The following is a 16786-nucleotide window of genomic DNA, read 5'->3' on the forward strand; positions in this document are numbered from 1 at the left end:
CTGTCCATAGCGTTGCAAAGAGTCAGACACCACTAAAGCGACTTAGCACACAGGAATGCAAATGGTAATTCACAGATCCTTTTGATTGTTGTCCAGACAATAGAAAATAAAATCAAGAAAAAAATGAAGCAATAATCAAACTTAGAGAGTGAACTTATGGTTGTGGGGGAGATGGGGGAAGAATGAGGGGGAAGGAATAGTTCAGGAGTTTGGGATGGACATGCACACACTGCTATATTTAAAATGGATAACCAAAACAGGGAACTCTGCTCAGAGTTATGTGGCAGTCTGGATGGGAGGGGAGTTTGGGGGAAAATTGATACATTATATATAAGGCCGAGTCCCTTTGCTGTCCACCTGAAGCTGTCACAACATTGTTAATTGGTTATACTACAATATAAAATGAAAAGTTTTTAAAAAATAAAGCATTGATACTAATTTTTATCTTAAATGAATGTAAGTGAATAGCAGATGAAATTAATAAATACTAGGGGAAAAGAACCAAATTCCACCAGCACACATTTCTTGGACTTCATGAGGAATGTGTCACTGGCTTCCCTTCTTTATCCTATATGATCCCAACAAATTAAGCTTTTCCAACTGGCAAGTTCTTAGTGCTGATGTAATGTTGCCTGTCCCTGGACAGCTGAGCTCAGCAGCTCTAGTTCCATTCTTCCTTTCCAAAGAATAGCTAAAGAAACATTCTTTGGATAAGTGTAATATGTTTGCTACGTTACAAGAAATTTTGTTCACATTTTCCTCTATAGCTCTGTTTATTGCCCCATTATTTCTATAGATTTGATTTATTTGGGGCCAGGTGCAAATTTTAATAAAAAGAAAAAAGTTCAAACCAGCCCAGAGCAGTCTAAAGGAGGCTTATAGATCTAATGTTCCAGAAAAGACACTTTCATTTCATGCATGCACAGAGTTTAGTCCACCGTTCAGACCTCAATTGATGGATTGATTTTTAATATGAGAGGGTTTTCCCTCTTCCTCCTCCTCCTTTCTCTTCTCCTTTTTTTCTCCTCTCATTCTCTCCCTCCTCCTCCCTGCCAGCCTCCCTCCCCTCCACCTCCCTCTTCTTGACTAGTAAATAGATAATGTATTCAATTGATACAAAGGATAATTCTTTGATAAGTTTGTTTTTAAAGAAACTGAGGCAATAATATATACAACACTGTTACTTTATCCTGACAGTGTATCATGGACATTCCTCAAAGTCAATACTAAAACCTACCACATTATTTTCAATACCAGCAAAATATTCTATAGTATGGGTAGGTACAATTTTTCAACCAATCTCTAGATGAATGGTCAGGTCGCTTTTAGCTTTATTTTCCACTATCAAGATGAAATTTAGTATTTTTTAATGTATGTCTTTATATTCAGGTACTTTTGGTTCTATAGGGTAGAATAAAAAATGTAAGACAAATGGATTAACAGATAACATATATATTTATATAGATCTCTATAGTAACATTTTCATAGAGGTATAGATACTGCCATAACTTTGTCTTTTAAAATATCATTTTAACATTCCATTTTCTGATTTTTTTCCTGAAATTCATGAAAGAACATTGTGTGAGCTTTGTCCATCATGCAAATGATCATATTTATAGACTCAGTTGTAGTTGATAGCATCAGTAGAACAAAGTTTTACTAATCACATTTGTATTTAGATCATTTTACAAAGATTCCTTTCTCCCTGAATTTGTATAATAAACCAAGTCTATCAAGGTTTTATTTTTTGTTTTTTGTTTTTTTTGCTTATTCTCAAATATGGTCTAGATATTGAGTCAGCATTTTTTTTTTTTTTTTAGTGCTATATACAAGGCCTAGCTCAGATGGTAAAGAACCCTCCTGTAATGCAGGAGACCAGGGTTCGATCCCTGGGTTGGGAAGATCCCCTGGAGAAGGAAATGGCAACCCACTCCAGTATTCTTGCCTGGAGAATCCCATGGCCAGAGGAGCCTGGTGGGCTTTAGTCCATGGGGTTGCAAAGAGTTGAACATGACTGAGTGACTAACACTTTCATGTTATGCACTTTTGCTATAATATAAAATATACATCGTGGGCCTATTCTGAAATAAAGGTGAGAATTGTTTTCTACATTTTGGCTCTGAACCAATGGTTTATTGGCTAACTTCTCAAAGTTTTTTAACTTGAAAATGTGTCCGCCTGACATAGAATAATTTTTAATAAGAAAAAGTCTAGGATCTCGAAAAGACCATCTCTTTTGTATTCACTGATCATCAACATGTATCATTTCATCTAATTCATAATAACCTATAAGATATGTATTTATAGATAAGGAAACTGAGACTGGAAAAGGTTAAGTAACTTGTTCAATGCCTCACAGCAAGTAAGTAGGAAAACCCAGATTTTACTCCATTATCTGTCTGATTTTGAGTCCATACTCTTTACACAAACATGCCCCTAGTTTCCTATTTAACTTGACACATTGACCATCACCTGTTTTGGTCCCAACCTTTTTTTTTTTCTTAGTTTTAAGTTACGTTTCCATCTTAGCAGCCAGTGGTCAATGGTGAAGGTGCCATCGACTAGAGTATTTCTACACAACTGGCATGCAATTTTGACTTAATGAACTGAGCCCTCTTGTCCACTCTTGGAGAAGAAAGAGGATGTTTCAGGGCCAGTTAAGCTCATCCTTCTGAGGCTGACATTTTTCCCAGAGCTCTGATGATGGCTGCTGGTAGGACTACTTTCCATGGAACATATATCAGCCTCAGTCTTCATCCTCCCGTGACTGAAGATCTTTTCTACCCCAGCATGTTAAAGCTACTCAGTAAACACTAAATCAGTCTCATGTGAAATGCTTGCTAGATGAACACTTTTCTCCCTTTTGTTTCTTTAACCCTAAGGCTTATCTGGGAAACTAATACCATTTATCTTTGAGACTTCCAAAAGACACACTGAAAAGTACCTCAGATCTCTCCTATTTAATAAGCTGTTAATGAGGGGAGGGTTAGTGACGTGGTTCTAGTCCTTATTGTATTAAATTAAGGTTCTACTTGAATAACTTCTTCACTGATAATTCTAGAAATTTTTCACCAGTGGAAAATTTAAGGAAGAGTTTCATTATTTTAAGAGACAACACATTCTCTCCCTTGGATGGTCGTGAAATACACAGCCTGTTATAGTTTAATATGTAAAATCGTCAAAAGGATTTTTTTTTTTTACTTAATATGCCACCATGTATATAAATCTTGAATTGGGTAATAGTATTTTCCTCTTTCTCATAGCAGTAGGTATATATTTTTTTTTAATATGGACATACATGAAAACACAGACATTGTTTTTTAAAAAAAATAATACAGGAAGAGGACTAACTCAGATAAGTTTGGGATGAAAATCTCGGAGTAGAGCGATAGAGATAGACGGTCTTGTAAATGGCAGGAAATCTTTCTCTCAATTCTTTGATTGCCATCCAAGTCTTTGGGGAGGAAATAAAGCATCAGACAGAACCCGTAGTATGGCACGTTGAGTTTAAGGCTGAACCACTGCCTGCTATTCCCTTCCCCAGCATCACAACCCCTCTTTGACAAGATGGACTGACCATTAACCAAGGCTGTGAAGCAAGCCCGGAGGATACCTGAAGCTGATGCCAAGCCAGGGCGCCCTGGGCTGGTACAAGCGAAGCGGCTAAAACCACAGACGTGCTGCGAGTGGCTTCTCGCCCCTGGACGCTGCCCGATGCGCACAAGCTCTCACACAAGTCTGCCCAGAGAAGGGCATTCCCATAGCTGCAGGCACCCAGGCTAAACTGTGCACACTCACACCCCAAAATCAGAACGCAGAGGGTCTGACACCCCTGATGCGCTTTCCGCAGAGCAAGCAAGCGCTTCCCTTCTTTTTCCCGTCTTCCAAGTTGCCAACCCTGGGACTGGGTAGCACGTGGGTGCGACTGGAGCCTTCCCCGTGTTGCCCTGGGACCCTGGGGGCACTCCCGCGTACCCAAGAGAAGCTCAAGCAACCCGCGCTGCCTCGACGTTCCCAAAGAGGACAAAGGGGGTCTGCATCTGCAGTAAAGAATCGGCAGCCTGCAAGGAGAGGGACCCCAGGGCCGGCCGAGAGTGCCCCCGGGGAGCGTCCCAGGGACTCGGAGCGCCCTCCCTCTCCCGGGATGCGCTCACCATTTGTAGCCTCTGCCGCGCTTGAATTTGAGGGTCAGCGCCGTTTCCAGAAAGAGCAAGAGATTAAGCAGCGCCAGCAGCCAGTACCACGGCTCCTTCTTCACCACGGTCACTCGCCAGACTCCAACCAGCGAGTGCAGCACGAAGAGTAGCCGGGTGGCCAGAGCGTTGAGCAGGACCAGTCCCTCCATGCCGCCCGGCGGCGCGCGCGCTGCCCGCGCCCCGCAGACCCGGCCCGGAGCCGGAGCCGGGGGCGGAACGTGACAGCTCCGAGACCTGCGGAGGCTGCAGTCCTCTCACCCTCCCAGAACAGGAGAGAGCCGAGCGCCCCTCCCCCAAACTTCCTGAGAACTCTCCAAAGAGAGGAGATGCTAGCCCCAGCTTTCCAGGCTTTCTGGGGAGTATGGGGCTGCCCTGCTCCGGCTCCCAGGCGTTCTGCTTTTGTCCATCTCCCCTCCCAATCCCTGAGGGTCCTCTTTCCATCCCTGCCTTGACCCTCCACCCCTCAGGCTTCCGTGGGGTCACCGAGAACTTCCCCCATTGGAAAGAGGAGGGAGGTGCACAAAAGGGCGTGAGGCTGCACACCAGGAAAGGGGAAGGGGCGCACACGGGGAGTGTCCCTTACTTTTCCACTGAAGTACTTTCATTCACTCACATGTTGTATAGGAACTGGGTCTCCTGATGACTCTAAGATGGGATGCAGGAGAGCCAGAGAATCTGCTGTCCAGAAAGACATACAGATCCAGCCCAATTTGAAGAATTAAAACTTCCCTGGGCTAGAGGAAATGAGGCGGGCTAGGATTTTTCACAGAGCTCTCAGTACCTCACTTAGCAAGATAGGTAGCTGGGGTTAGCTCTACTTTTGGGACAGGTATTATTAAAGCAAAGGGATATTCTTTATTATGTCTCCCCAACCCTCACCCACTACCCTGACTATTTTTTTCCTAAAGGAAATAGAGTGGCAAAACAGGAAGGCAGGGGGACAGTGCAGAGGAGATAAAAGATAAAGCCAGGCTTAGATTGGAGGGAGAAATTCATGGAGTGGGGAACTGTACCCTTGACATCAATGACTAATGAGGTACACTGCCTTTCCAGCATCCAAGGCAAAGAGGAAACTGGAGTCAGGGTGTTCCAAAACACCTCCATGATTTTTGTTTCCTTGTTTGGTCTCCTACCACCTGTACCACTATTTACTTAACATTTTTTCCTTAAATGAACTCAAATTTTTACTGAAATAATGTTTAAAGGAAACTTTCTATCACTTGTAAATGGAAAATCAGTGTAGTAGGCTACAAATGGGAGGTAACTGCAAAAATAAATAAGATAAAATGAAGCTAACTTACTGAGATCTTGTAGAGATTAACTATTACCTTCCAAGGCTCTGTGCCTCAGCTTCCGTCTTTCTGGGAAAATACAGACATGCTGCTGCTGCTGCTAAGTGCTGGGAAAGATTGAAGGCAGGAGGAGAAGGGGACAACAGAGGATGAGATGGCTGGATGGTATCACTGACTCAATGGACATGAGTTTGAGTAAATTCCAGGAGGTGGCGATGGACAGGGAGGCCTGGCGTGCTGCAGTTCACGGGGTCGCAAAGAGTCGGACACGACTGAGCAACTGAATTGAACTGAGTCCTGTTACTACCAAGCAGGAATACTCTCTTGCCCACATTAGTAAAATTAAAAAGTATAACTCAAAGAGAATATTTCTCGGTTAAATTTATTCAACTGAAAGTCACCCCATACCTTTCTTAAAATTTGGTTGAAATTTCTCAAGTATGTGATTACTGTCTTCATTAGGTGAGAAAAAGATCCAACTGCTTAAAAGAAGTTCACTTATTTCTGGTGATGTGATTAGGGAGATTTCGTTTGTTCCTGCGGGTCTACACTCTCCCATATCTTAGAGGAAACCCAGTAGTGATATCCCGGAGCTGTTTCTTATGTGCCCTTCAGTGTAGGCTGATGGCACTGTGACCAGCGACTGGACAGGAGTGATGATGAGAGCACATAGAGCATACAGTGGGAGGTGGCAGGGTATGGACACTGGAGCCCTAGCCCTGAGTCAGCTGGCTGGCAGCTAACCCTAACCCTAACCCTAACCCTAACTAAAGTCAGCTGGACTCCTGGCTCAGCCACTTAGTTGCACTGTAACCTTCGTACCTCAGTTTCCTTACCTGTAAATGGGGTATGAAGCCTCTTGACTCATGGGGCCATTGTGGGTATAAAATGAGTTAATACAGGGGTCCCCAGACTCCAGGATCTAATGCCTGTTGATCTGAAGTTGAGCTGATGTCATAATAATAGAAATAAAGTGCACGACAAATGTGGTGCACTTGAATCATCCTGAAACCACCCTCCCTCCCACCTGGTCTGTGGAAAAATTGTCTCCCATGAAACCGGTCCCCGGTGCTAAAAAGTTTGGGGACCACGGAATTAATTCACGTAAAGCACCTGGCACATCGTAAGAGCCTGGTCAACCTTGGGACTTACTGCCTGGATCAGGATAGTTAGTCCAGAGGAACTGCTCTTTGAAGATCTGTGACAATAATAATAAACATGGAGAGAAAAATGTGACATTCCTAAGACCTGTCAAAATCCTCTAGTCCAACAGCACCAGGAACACATCTGTTGCTGAACAAACTGGTTTTATTACTATTTTAGGGAGGGAGTACACACTCCATGGAGAACTGTGGGGCATCTCACTAAGAAGTTGTTAGAGAGGTTGGAAGACTTACTAGAAAGGATTGGTCTTGTGTTAGGTTATTTTAAAGAGGGCTGAAAAAGGTACGGCTTTACTCTAAATGGGATACTATCAGGAAGTTGAATTAATAATTCTAAGGTTGGGTGTCTTAATAAAGCTAATTTACATCAGTGGGGAATTTTTGTTTTTGTGTGTGTGTGTGGTTTGAACAATGTTAATGTTTTGTCTGTGTTCAGACACGATTGCAGAGCGATCCACTTTTTGTCTCCTCCATCACGCTCACAGAGACCTCGCTTGATATTCTGTGAAATGTTTGTTCACCAGGAGGACACCAAGGCCTGACTACAGGGCCAGACTGGTCGCCTCCTTTAGGAAGCTGCTTTTCTCTTTCTCAGGCCTCCTAGGTGATGCCATCCAACCATCTCATCTTCTGTCGTCCCCTTCTCCTGCTTTTAATCTTTCCCTGTATCAGGGTCTTTTCCAATGAGTCAGTTCTTCACATCAGGTGGCCAAAGTATTAGAGTTTCAGCTTTAGCATCAGTCCTTCTAATGAATATTCAGGACTGATTTCTTTTAGGATTGACTGGTCGAATCTCTTTGCAGTCCAAGGGACTCTCAAGAGTCTTCTCCAACACGACAGTCCAAAAGCATCATTTCTTCGGCACTCAGCTTTCTTTATAGTACAACTCTCACATGCATACATGACTACCAGAAAAACCATAGCTTCGACTAGAGGGACCTTTGTTGGCAAAGTAATGTCTCTGCTTTTTAATATGCCATCTAGGTTGGTCATAACTTTTCTTCCAAGGAGCAAGTGTCTTTTAATTTCATGGCTGCAAGTCACCATCTGCAGTGATGTTGGAGCCCCCAAAAATAAAGTCTTTCACTGTTTCCATTGTTTCCCCGTCTATTTGCCATAAAATGATGGGACTGGGTGCTATGATCTTAGTTTTTTGAATGTTGAGCTTTAAGCCAACTTTTTCACTCTCCTCTTTCACCTTCATCAAGAGGCTCTTTAGCTCCTCTTCGCCATAAGGGTGGTATCATCTGCATATCTGAGGTTATTGATATTTTTCCCAGCAATCTTTTTTTTTTTTCTCCTAGCAATCTTGATTCCAGGTTGTACTTCATCCAGCCCAGCATTTCACATGATGTACTTTGCATATAAGTTAAATAAGCAGGGTGACAATATACAGCCTTGACATAATCCTTTCCCAATTTGGAACCAGTTTAGTTCTTATTTTTTTATCCTTTAAGAAGGCATCCTTCTTGCTTCGTTCTGGGCAAGGCAGTTTGAACAGGAGATGAAGGCGGCATGGCAGGCATGTTGACTGGCACACCTAGTACCATCTAGCTCTGGGGTCGACCCATGCAAACCCTACACCTGCAGTGTAGAGCTGTCCCTGCCTGATGCTGTCCAAATATCATGCAGTTATGGACCCACTTATGGCCGGTCAACAGCGATGCATACCAAAGTCATGTCTACACCAGGAGCCACCAAAGTTGCAGGCTGGTCTCACAAGTCACAACCTCCTTTTAATATTCATTTCTCCCTTAGCCCCATTTTGATCCTATTCAGACAGCACTTTAATGCACACACTCAGTAGCAGTGATGTCAAAGTAAGGAGGGTTCCCCTGAGCCTCTGAGAGCTGGTGCTTAACGTATCTCATTCAGGCCTTGGTAGAGCTGTCTTTACCCCATCTCCCAGCCCTGGTTAATGCAAAGATCCACATCCACTCTCAAGGATGCTCTGATTCCTTTACACCCTTACTGGGAGTCTCCCTCAGCCCACCCCCGTCTTTCTTTAAAGAACATTTCTCAGATTTTAGCTGGAGATCATTGATGACTTAGGTAAGGAGTAGAGATGGTCCCCAATATAGAAAGTCTGAATATAGTTACTGAATAAATATCTCACGCATAACTGTTCTTTGCACTTGCTGATGTGACTTAAACTTCTTAGGTGTTCTCATAGAAAGAACTGTGCTCACCTCTGTTCTCTTAGACTGTTTTCTTTTGCTCTGGTATCTCCATTGACCCCCTCCAACTGTATTCTATCCTGAAACTCCTCAAAATGTCCAGTCCATAATGCTTTCTAGCAGTGTTTTAATTGCATCCTTTCTGGCTTTAAAAATATTTTCTATTATTTCAGAGGTGAAGTCCTATCTCTTATTTCACAAACTTTAACTAGGAAACTCACTGATTTATTTGCTCTTCTGAAATGTATGGATTAAATAGGAACTTTGCAGCTATTGCACATTATGTATAATAGTAGGGGAAACACAGAGCTTTACTAAGTTAGTAATAACCATGATAATTACTCTTCTTAAAAAAAGTGAAAGTCACTGGTAATTGTCAATCTTCAGACACTTTAAAAGCTAGCAGGAAAGAAAAATCTGAAGTGTAGGAGAAGGGTCTGGAATGAGGCTGCCTTCAAGTTGCAGTCTTCAAGCCTTGGCACCATCTCTTAAGTGATTGTTGGCAAGTTATCTATTCTCTTTGAGCCTTGTTTTTTCATCTATAAGATAAGAATAATGATAATACCTTCATCTATTAAGAGGGTTAAATTGATTGGTATTTCTAAAGTGCTAAGAAAAATGCACCAAATATATCAGGCACTCGGTAAATATTTCTTGAATAAATCAATTAAAATATGAATGAGGGCTGAATAAACAACACCCCAAAACAGAAACATATTATTCCTCATCTGGTATCATAGCTGAGTCATCTCCTAAGGCCAGCTGGTTGTAAATGCTGGGGTAAATACCAAAGTAGTCAGTGTCACTGGTATGAGCTCAATGCTTCATTCTATCACATGAAAGGAGATCAGATCCATGGAAACATGACATGATTGATGATAAGTAAGTCTAAAAATGTTGGTGGTTTTACTACCCTGAATAGTGTGAGACTCATCCCTTAGGATAGCTAAATAATTAAGATTTTGGCTTGGGAGTCATGCAGCTTGGGTTTGAGTCACCATTCTTGTCAGGGGCTGAATTATGTCCTCCCAATATCCATGTTAAAGTCCCAATCCCTAGTTGTTGTTCAGTCACTCAGCCATGTCTGTCTCTTTGCAACCCCATGGGCTACAGCATGCCAGTTTTCTCTGTTCTTCACCATCTCCTGGAGTTTGCTCCAACTCATGTCCATTGAGTCAGTGATGCCATGCAGCCGTCTCATTTTCTGTCATCCCCTTCTTCACCTGCCTTCAATCTTTCCCAGCATCAGGGTCTTTTCTAATGAGTCAGTTCTTCGCATCAGATGGCCAAAGTATTGGAGTTTTAGCTTCAGTATCCGTCCTTCCAATGAATATTCAGGATTGATTTCCTTTAGGATGGACTGGTTGGATCTCTTTGCAGTCTAAGGGACTCTCAAGAGTCCTCCAACACCACAGTTCAAAAGCATCAATTCTTCGGCGCTCAGCCTTCCTAATGTTCCAACTCTCACATCCATACAATCCCTTTGTAGTATAACTCAGAATGTACCTGGATTTCAAGACAAGGTCTTTAAAGCGATGATTAAATTAAAATGTAGCCATTCAGACGGGTTCTAATCCAGTTTGACTGGTGTCCTTATAAAAAGAGGAAGTTTAGGGGCACAGAGACAACTGGGACGCATATGCACAGAGGAAAGGCCATGTGAGAATTCAGTGAGGAGGTGGCCGTCTGCAAGCCAAGGAGAGAGACCTCAGACAGAAACAGACCTGCCAACATCTTGATCTTGAGCCTCTGTGAACTAGGACTGTGAGAAAGTATCTGTTCTTGAAGCCACTCATTCTGTGGTATTTTATTATGGCAGCCCTAGCAAACTAAATGCTTCAAGAATATGATCTGGGTAAATTTGGGTGTTTCTTTATCTCTCTAAGCCTCAGTTTTCTCATTTGCAAAATGAGAATATTAAGTAGCACTTAAACCACAGATTTTGAGGATAAAGTGAGATTACTGTTTAGCAGAGATCCTGCCTTATCTTATAAAATGTTAGTCACTCAGTTGTGTCTGTCTCTTTGCAACGCCATGGACTGAAGCCCGCCAGTCTCCTCTATCCATGAAATTCTCCAGGCAGGGATACTGAAGTGAGGAATCCTTTCTCCAGGGACTCTTTCTGACCCAGAGATCAAACCCAGGTCTCCTGCATTGCAGGCAGATTCTGTACCCTGTAAGTCACCAGGGGATATTAGGTATTATTATTATCACTGTCATTATAATATTGATGATTATTATTGTGTTATTAATGTCCCCAGAGGGACAGTTATCAGGCCTCCTTCCTATCTGATTGAAAAATGAGCAACATTGTTACACATCCAAATGTAAATCACAAGCCTGTTTACAGATGAGGAAACAACTTCCTTTTAAGGATTTTTGAGGTCTAATAAAAAGGCTTGAGTCTTTAAGAAAATCACATATGACTATCAAACACAAAATAATCAGTTTGAAAAGGGAAAGTTCATTCCAAATATGAATTTAAATTATGATTGGTTCATGTAGGTTTTTTTTAATGTATTTATTTTTGCCTGCACTGGGTCTTGTTGCTTCGCACAGGCCTTTCTCTAGTTGCAGCGAGTGGGGGGCTTCTCTATGGTTGTGGTACACGGACTTGTCATTGTGGTGGCTTCTCTTGTTGTGGAGCATGGGCTCTAGAGTGCCCGGGCTTCAATAGTTGTGCCGCGTGGGCTTAGTTGCCCTGCGGCAGGTAGAATCTTCCTGGACCAGGGATCAAATCCATGTCCCCTGCACTGGCAGGCAGATTCTTTACCACTAGACCACCAGGGAAGTACCATGTAGTTTGTGGTTACCTGACTGGTTGATTGGACCTGTTGATCCATTTTGGATTTGTTCAGATAAGTCTAGAATCATAGCTGTAGCCATGAAGATAACATGTGTCATTTAATCATGAGAATTCTTAACCACAAGAGCACTGAAATGAACATATACTTGAAAGCATTCTAAACCATTGCTTCTTATAAATGCTTCTTTTGACTGTGATTTAGAAGAAGTGGTTGAGGGTTAGGGAGAGATTGATCGAGTGCAGTTACAATGCCTTAGTTCTAGCACCCACCTCAGGGTCTTCCTTTGTAAAATGGGGCTGAGAATGCCAGGCTTGTATACACCGTGATCCTTAAAAGAGTCACATGACATAATGAATATGAAATTGCTCCATTAAAGGACTCTGAGATCAAGGTTAACTTTACAGTTATCAGCCAAGTTGGTATACATTCCCTTGATATGATGTGATGAGAATAGCACTTCTCTGTGGTTTTCCTCCCCCAAACCTATAACCCTCATCTATCCATGAGAAAAATATCAGACAAACTTAAATTGAGGGACATTCTGCAGGATACCCTCCCAGTACTTCTCAAAACCACCATAGTCATGAAAAACAAGCAAAGACAAAGAAACTCTCACAGCCCAGAGGAAATTAAGGAGACATGGTGACTCAATGTGGTATCCTGGATGGGATCCTAGAACAGAAAAAAGAGAAGGCAATGGCAAGCCACTCCAGTACTCTTGCCTGGAAAATCCCATGGATGCAGGAGCCTGGTAGGCTGCAGTCCAGGGGGTCGCTATGAGTCGGACGCGACTGAGTGACTTCACTTTCACTTTTCACTTTCACACAGTGGAGGAGGCAATGGCAACCCACTCCAGTGTTCTTGCCTGGAGAATCCCAGGGACGGCAGAGCCTGGTGGGCTGCCGTCTATGGGGTTGCACAGAGTCGGACACGACTGAAGTGACTTAGCAGCAGCAGCAGCAGCAGTGAAGTCCTAATGAGGGCTAAAGTTTGGTTCATAGTAATGTAAGATATTAACAAAAGGGAAGCTGGATGAGAGGTATACAGGAGCTCTGAACTATTTTTGGAAACTTTATGTAAAGCTATAATTATAAAATTTAAAAGTAATTTTAAAAAAGGAAATTGATATACTAATATAAGATTTTATTTATTTCATTTTATTTGAAAGCAGCTTATAAATTCAAAAACTCACTTTAGATATTCCAGGCAAGGGAATTATTATGTGATAATTTGAAAATACTTTTAGGATAGCAGAGTTAATTATTTTTCTCTATTACTCATGCGTAGAGTCTCTGGTTTGTTATCAATGTCATCAAAAAAATCATCTCATTACTGAAGACTCCACTGAGTTTACTAAGTCCTGTCTCCTCATTTTGCAAACGAGGCCCAGAATGGGCAGGTGACTTATTTAAAGTTTATAATAGTATTGATAATGGGAAGCAAAAGATACTTTTATTGCACAAAAAATTATGAATAAATATATAAAGAAATACATGCAGACATATGTCATATACTGCATTATCTAGAAAATATTTCTTTTTGATAGAAATGAGATGTGAAAGCATAGGATGGTCTCTATAGTGAGTCTTTTTTTTTTTTTTTTGAGTGTTATTGTTTTGTTTTATTTTGTCTAGACTTAAGGAAACACATCCAGCTGAGTTTAGGAAGTAAATTGATAACAAAAAGCAATAAATGAAACTGTGTCACTCTTATGTGAAAGGCCTGCACTAGACTGAGGATTTACAAGTGAACAGTATCAGGCATCTGACCTTGAGGCCCTCCCAGCCTGGTCCAGGCAACAAACACCTAAGCAGTTGATACTAGCCTGTCGGAAGCAAAGGGTTAGATGGCTATGCCAAGAAAGCTCTGAGGAGTCACCTGACCCAACGAGGGGCCCAGCCTGATGGAGCCCTCCTAGAATGAATGACCAGTTGAAATGCTTTAAAAGAGGAGTGAAGAGTTGGCCAAATGGAGAGGAAGGAGGAAGGGACTCCAGGCAGGAAAAGGGACTTTGTGTCCTCTGAGGTTGCAAAGAAGGAGGGAAGCAAGTGGATTTAGATAAGGCAGAGACTGAAAGGAGACAGGAAGTTGACAGAAATCAGGCCCAAGGACTTCAGCCTTCACAGTGAAGTAGGGTATGAGCCCAAGCGCTGACAGTGGCGGGTGGGCGCTGGCTGGAGATCTGGATGAACATGGTAAAGCCTTGGGCCCATATCTGAGGGCAAAGAGAGTAGACTAAACAGAGGCAAGCAAAGGGTGCATGAACAATTCTGAGTGAGTATTAGCACCAGTGTAGAGGAACATGAAGTTTCCTCTGCAGCCTTCAACAGTCCAGCTACAGAGAGGGCATAGAGCAAGTGGGATGTAGCATTCATCTTGGGCTCACTTTTCCCAGACAGGGTGAACAGAGTGTAGGAACCTAAGAGAACTGAGGATGGGGAATATTTGCTGTTCAGACCTCAGTTGTAAATGTCATGGCGGGGCAGAAAGGGAAAGTGGGGAGGTCAACTGACTGGAAGAAACCAAAGGCAGCATCAAAGCTGATGTTCCTGTAAGGATAAGGGGAAGTCAAAGTCTCTCTCTCTTTTTTTTTTAATTATTTTTTATCAGCATATAGTTGCTTTACAATTTTGTGTTAATTTCTACTATACAGCAAAGTGAATTAGCTATAAACCTAGTCGCTCAGCTGTGTCCGACTCTTTGCAGTTCCATGGATGTAGCCTGCCAGGCTGCTCTGACCTTGGAATTGTCCAGGTAAGAATACTGGAAGGGGTAGCCATTCCCTTCTCCAGAGGATCTTCCCAGCCCAGGGATCAAACTCTGGTCTTGAGTGGAGGGGGTCTGTTCAGCCAGGCGACCCAGCTGCTATCCCTCCTTGTGTCTCATTGAGTGACTGCTGACAAGGCACTGCAGCTCCTGGGCCATGGTGCCTTCCTGGGGAAGATGAATGAACCTCCATAGCTGATGCAGGCCCCTCCGCTCTCAAAGACTGGAGGAGTCTCTGCTTCAGTTTCCCCATCTGGACAGCAGAGGGCTCTGCCTGTCCCCCATTGATATCATTATGGAACCCCAGCTGGGATCCCCTATTCAGTGCTGACTGCCCCCAACGCACATGCACAGCAGCTGCTCCTCCAACCACACCCCTCCTCCTGCTTTCCCATCCACAGCCCTTGACCCTGGCCAGCCTCCCCCTAACCAGGTCACCAGATGGGCTCCTGAGACCCTCCCCGTGGCAAAAGGCAGCCTGTGTGCAGCTCATTCCGCTGGGGGTGGAGAGCAGGAGTGTGTGCACTTGACCTTGGACTGGCAAATAGAGGCCTGGGGTGGGGGGTCAATGTGCCTCAGTTTCCTTCCCAACAACACTGAATTTTTATAATATCTAAAAATTGAGAAGGGTTCCCTGGTGGGTCAGCTGGTAAAGAATCCACCTGCAATGCAGGAAATGTGGATTTGATCCCTGGGTTGAGAGGATCTCCCGGAGAAGGAAATGGCAACCCATTCCAGTACTCTTGCCTGGAGAATCCCTAGGACAGAGGCGCCTGGCAGGTTACAGTCCGTAGAGTTGCAGAGTCAGACACGACTGAGCTACTGATACATGCACACTGCATTGCAGGCAGATTGTTTACTGTCTGAGACACCAGGGAAGTCCCCTGGTATGTGTGTGTGTGTGTGTGTGTGTGTGTGTGTGTGTGTATCCCTTCGTTTTTGGATTTCCTTCTCATTTAGGTCACCGCAGAGTACAGATTTCCTTGTGCTATATAATGGTGGTGCTGGTTTAGTCGCTAAGTCCAGTCTGACTCTTGGACCCCATGGGCTGTAGCCTGCCAAACTCCTCTGTCCATGGGATTTCCCAGGCAAGAACACTGGAGTGGGTTGCCATTTCCTTCTCCAGGGGATCTTCCCAACCCAAGAATCGAACCCAGGTCTCCTGCATTGCAGGTGGACTCCTGCACTGCAGGCGGATCTTTACCAACTGAGCTATAAGGGAAGCCCGTGCTATAGAGTAGGTTCTCATTAGTTACCTGTTTTGTACATAGTATCAATAGTGTATATATGTTCATCCCGATCTCCCAATTCATCTCACCCCTTCCCTGCTTGGTATCCATATATTTATTCTCTACATCTGTCTCTATTTCTGTTTGCAAATAAGATCACCTTAACCATTTTTCTAGATTTCACATGTATGCATTAATATACCATATTTGTTTTTCTCTTTTCGACTTATTTCACTCTGTTTGACACCTTCTAGGTCCATCCATGTCTCTTAAAACTAAATATGTTAGAAAAGAAAACTAATCCATGTGTCTAGCTTCTGAGTAAATAAAAGGAAGTGTATGGGGGTTTAAGAGAAGCAGAAGATGTTAAACCCAGGGGCCATTGCCTTCAATAAGGAGGGTGAAGCTCTGTGGGGTGTCGGGAGAATGCATCTGGGGTGTTGGGATTGTTGGGGATACAGAATTGAAGAACAGTAAGGTGCCACTAGCGGTGAAGAACCCACGTGTCAATGCAGGAAAAGAAAGAGATGTGGGTTTGATCCCTGGGTCTGGAAGATCCCCTGGAGGAGGGTGTGGCAACCCATTCCAGCATTCTTGCCTGGAGATCCCGTGGACAGAGGAGCCTAGTGGGCCACAGTCTATGGGGTCACACAGAGTCAGACACGACTAAAGTGACTTAGAACACACAAGGGATAAAAACACAGCAAAGAAAGGAGATGGAGTGGACCAAGGGTTAGAGAAAATGGGAAGAATGATCAGAATAGATGCTCCTAATATAACTGGGAAAGAAACAGCTCATGGTGAAGGGCTTAGGTACCAAGTGACCATAACTATGTAATGACAGGCAAGTGCATTCATCTAAGCTGCTCTTCCCTCATTGTACGAGTTCTGCTCTAACAGGCTATTGTGGCAATGAAGAGAATAATGCACCTGGACCACAGTAAGTGGTACCTATTAAAGAAGAGCCAACTTTGGCGCTATGGCTGAGAATCCTGGGTGGTCTGGCTAGTCTATGTAAGACCTGCATACAGAGAGGTGGTGATGCCTAGGCACCAGGCAGGTAGAGCAGCAGTTGGGGGTCTAATATGACCAAGAGCTTAGATTTGAAAACTTATGCATGGGTGCATGCTAAGTTGCTCAGTCATGTCTGACTCTT

At 43.3% G+C, this 16786-nt stretch overlaps 1 protein-coding gene across 1 annotated transcript in view; it reads right to left on the reverse strand.

The window, feature by feature from the left end:
* The window catches only part of TMEM26 (transmembrane protein 26), a 64131-nt gene extending 59751 nt beyond the window's left edge, over positions 1 to 4380 (reverse strand). The window contains exon 1 of the mRNA XM_055589942.1: positions 4155 to 4380. Within this exon, the coding sequence (XP_055445917.1) occupies positions 4155 to 4345 (191 nt within the window). The 5' untranslated portion in view covers positions 4346 to 4380. The remainder of the gene's footprint in view (positions 1 to 4154) is intronic.
* Positions 4381 to 16786: the final 12406 nt, after the last annotated feature.

The sequence above is a fragment of the Bubalus kerabau genome, chromosome 1 (assembly GCF_029407905.1).
Source record: "Bubalus kerabau isolate K-KA32 ecotype Philippines breed swamp buffalo chromosome 1, PCC_UOA_SB_1v2, whole genome shotgun sequence".
NCBI lineage: Eukaryota > Metazoa > Chordata > Mammalia > Artiodactyla > Bovidae > Bubalus > Bubalus kerabau.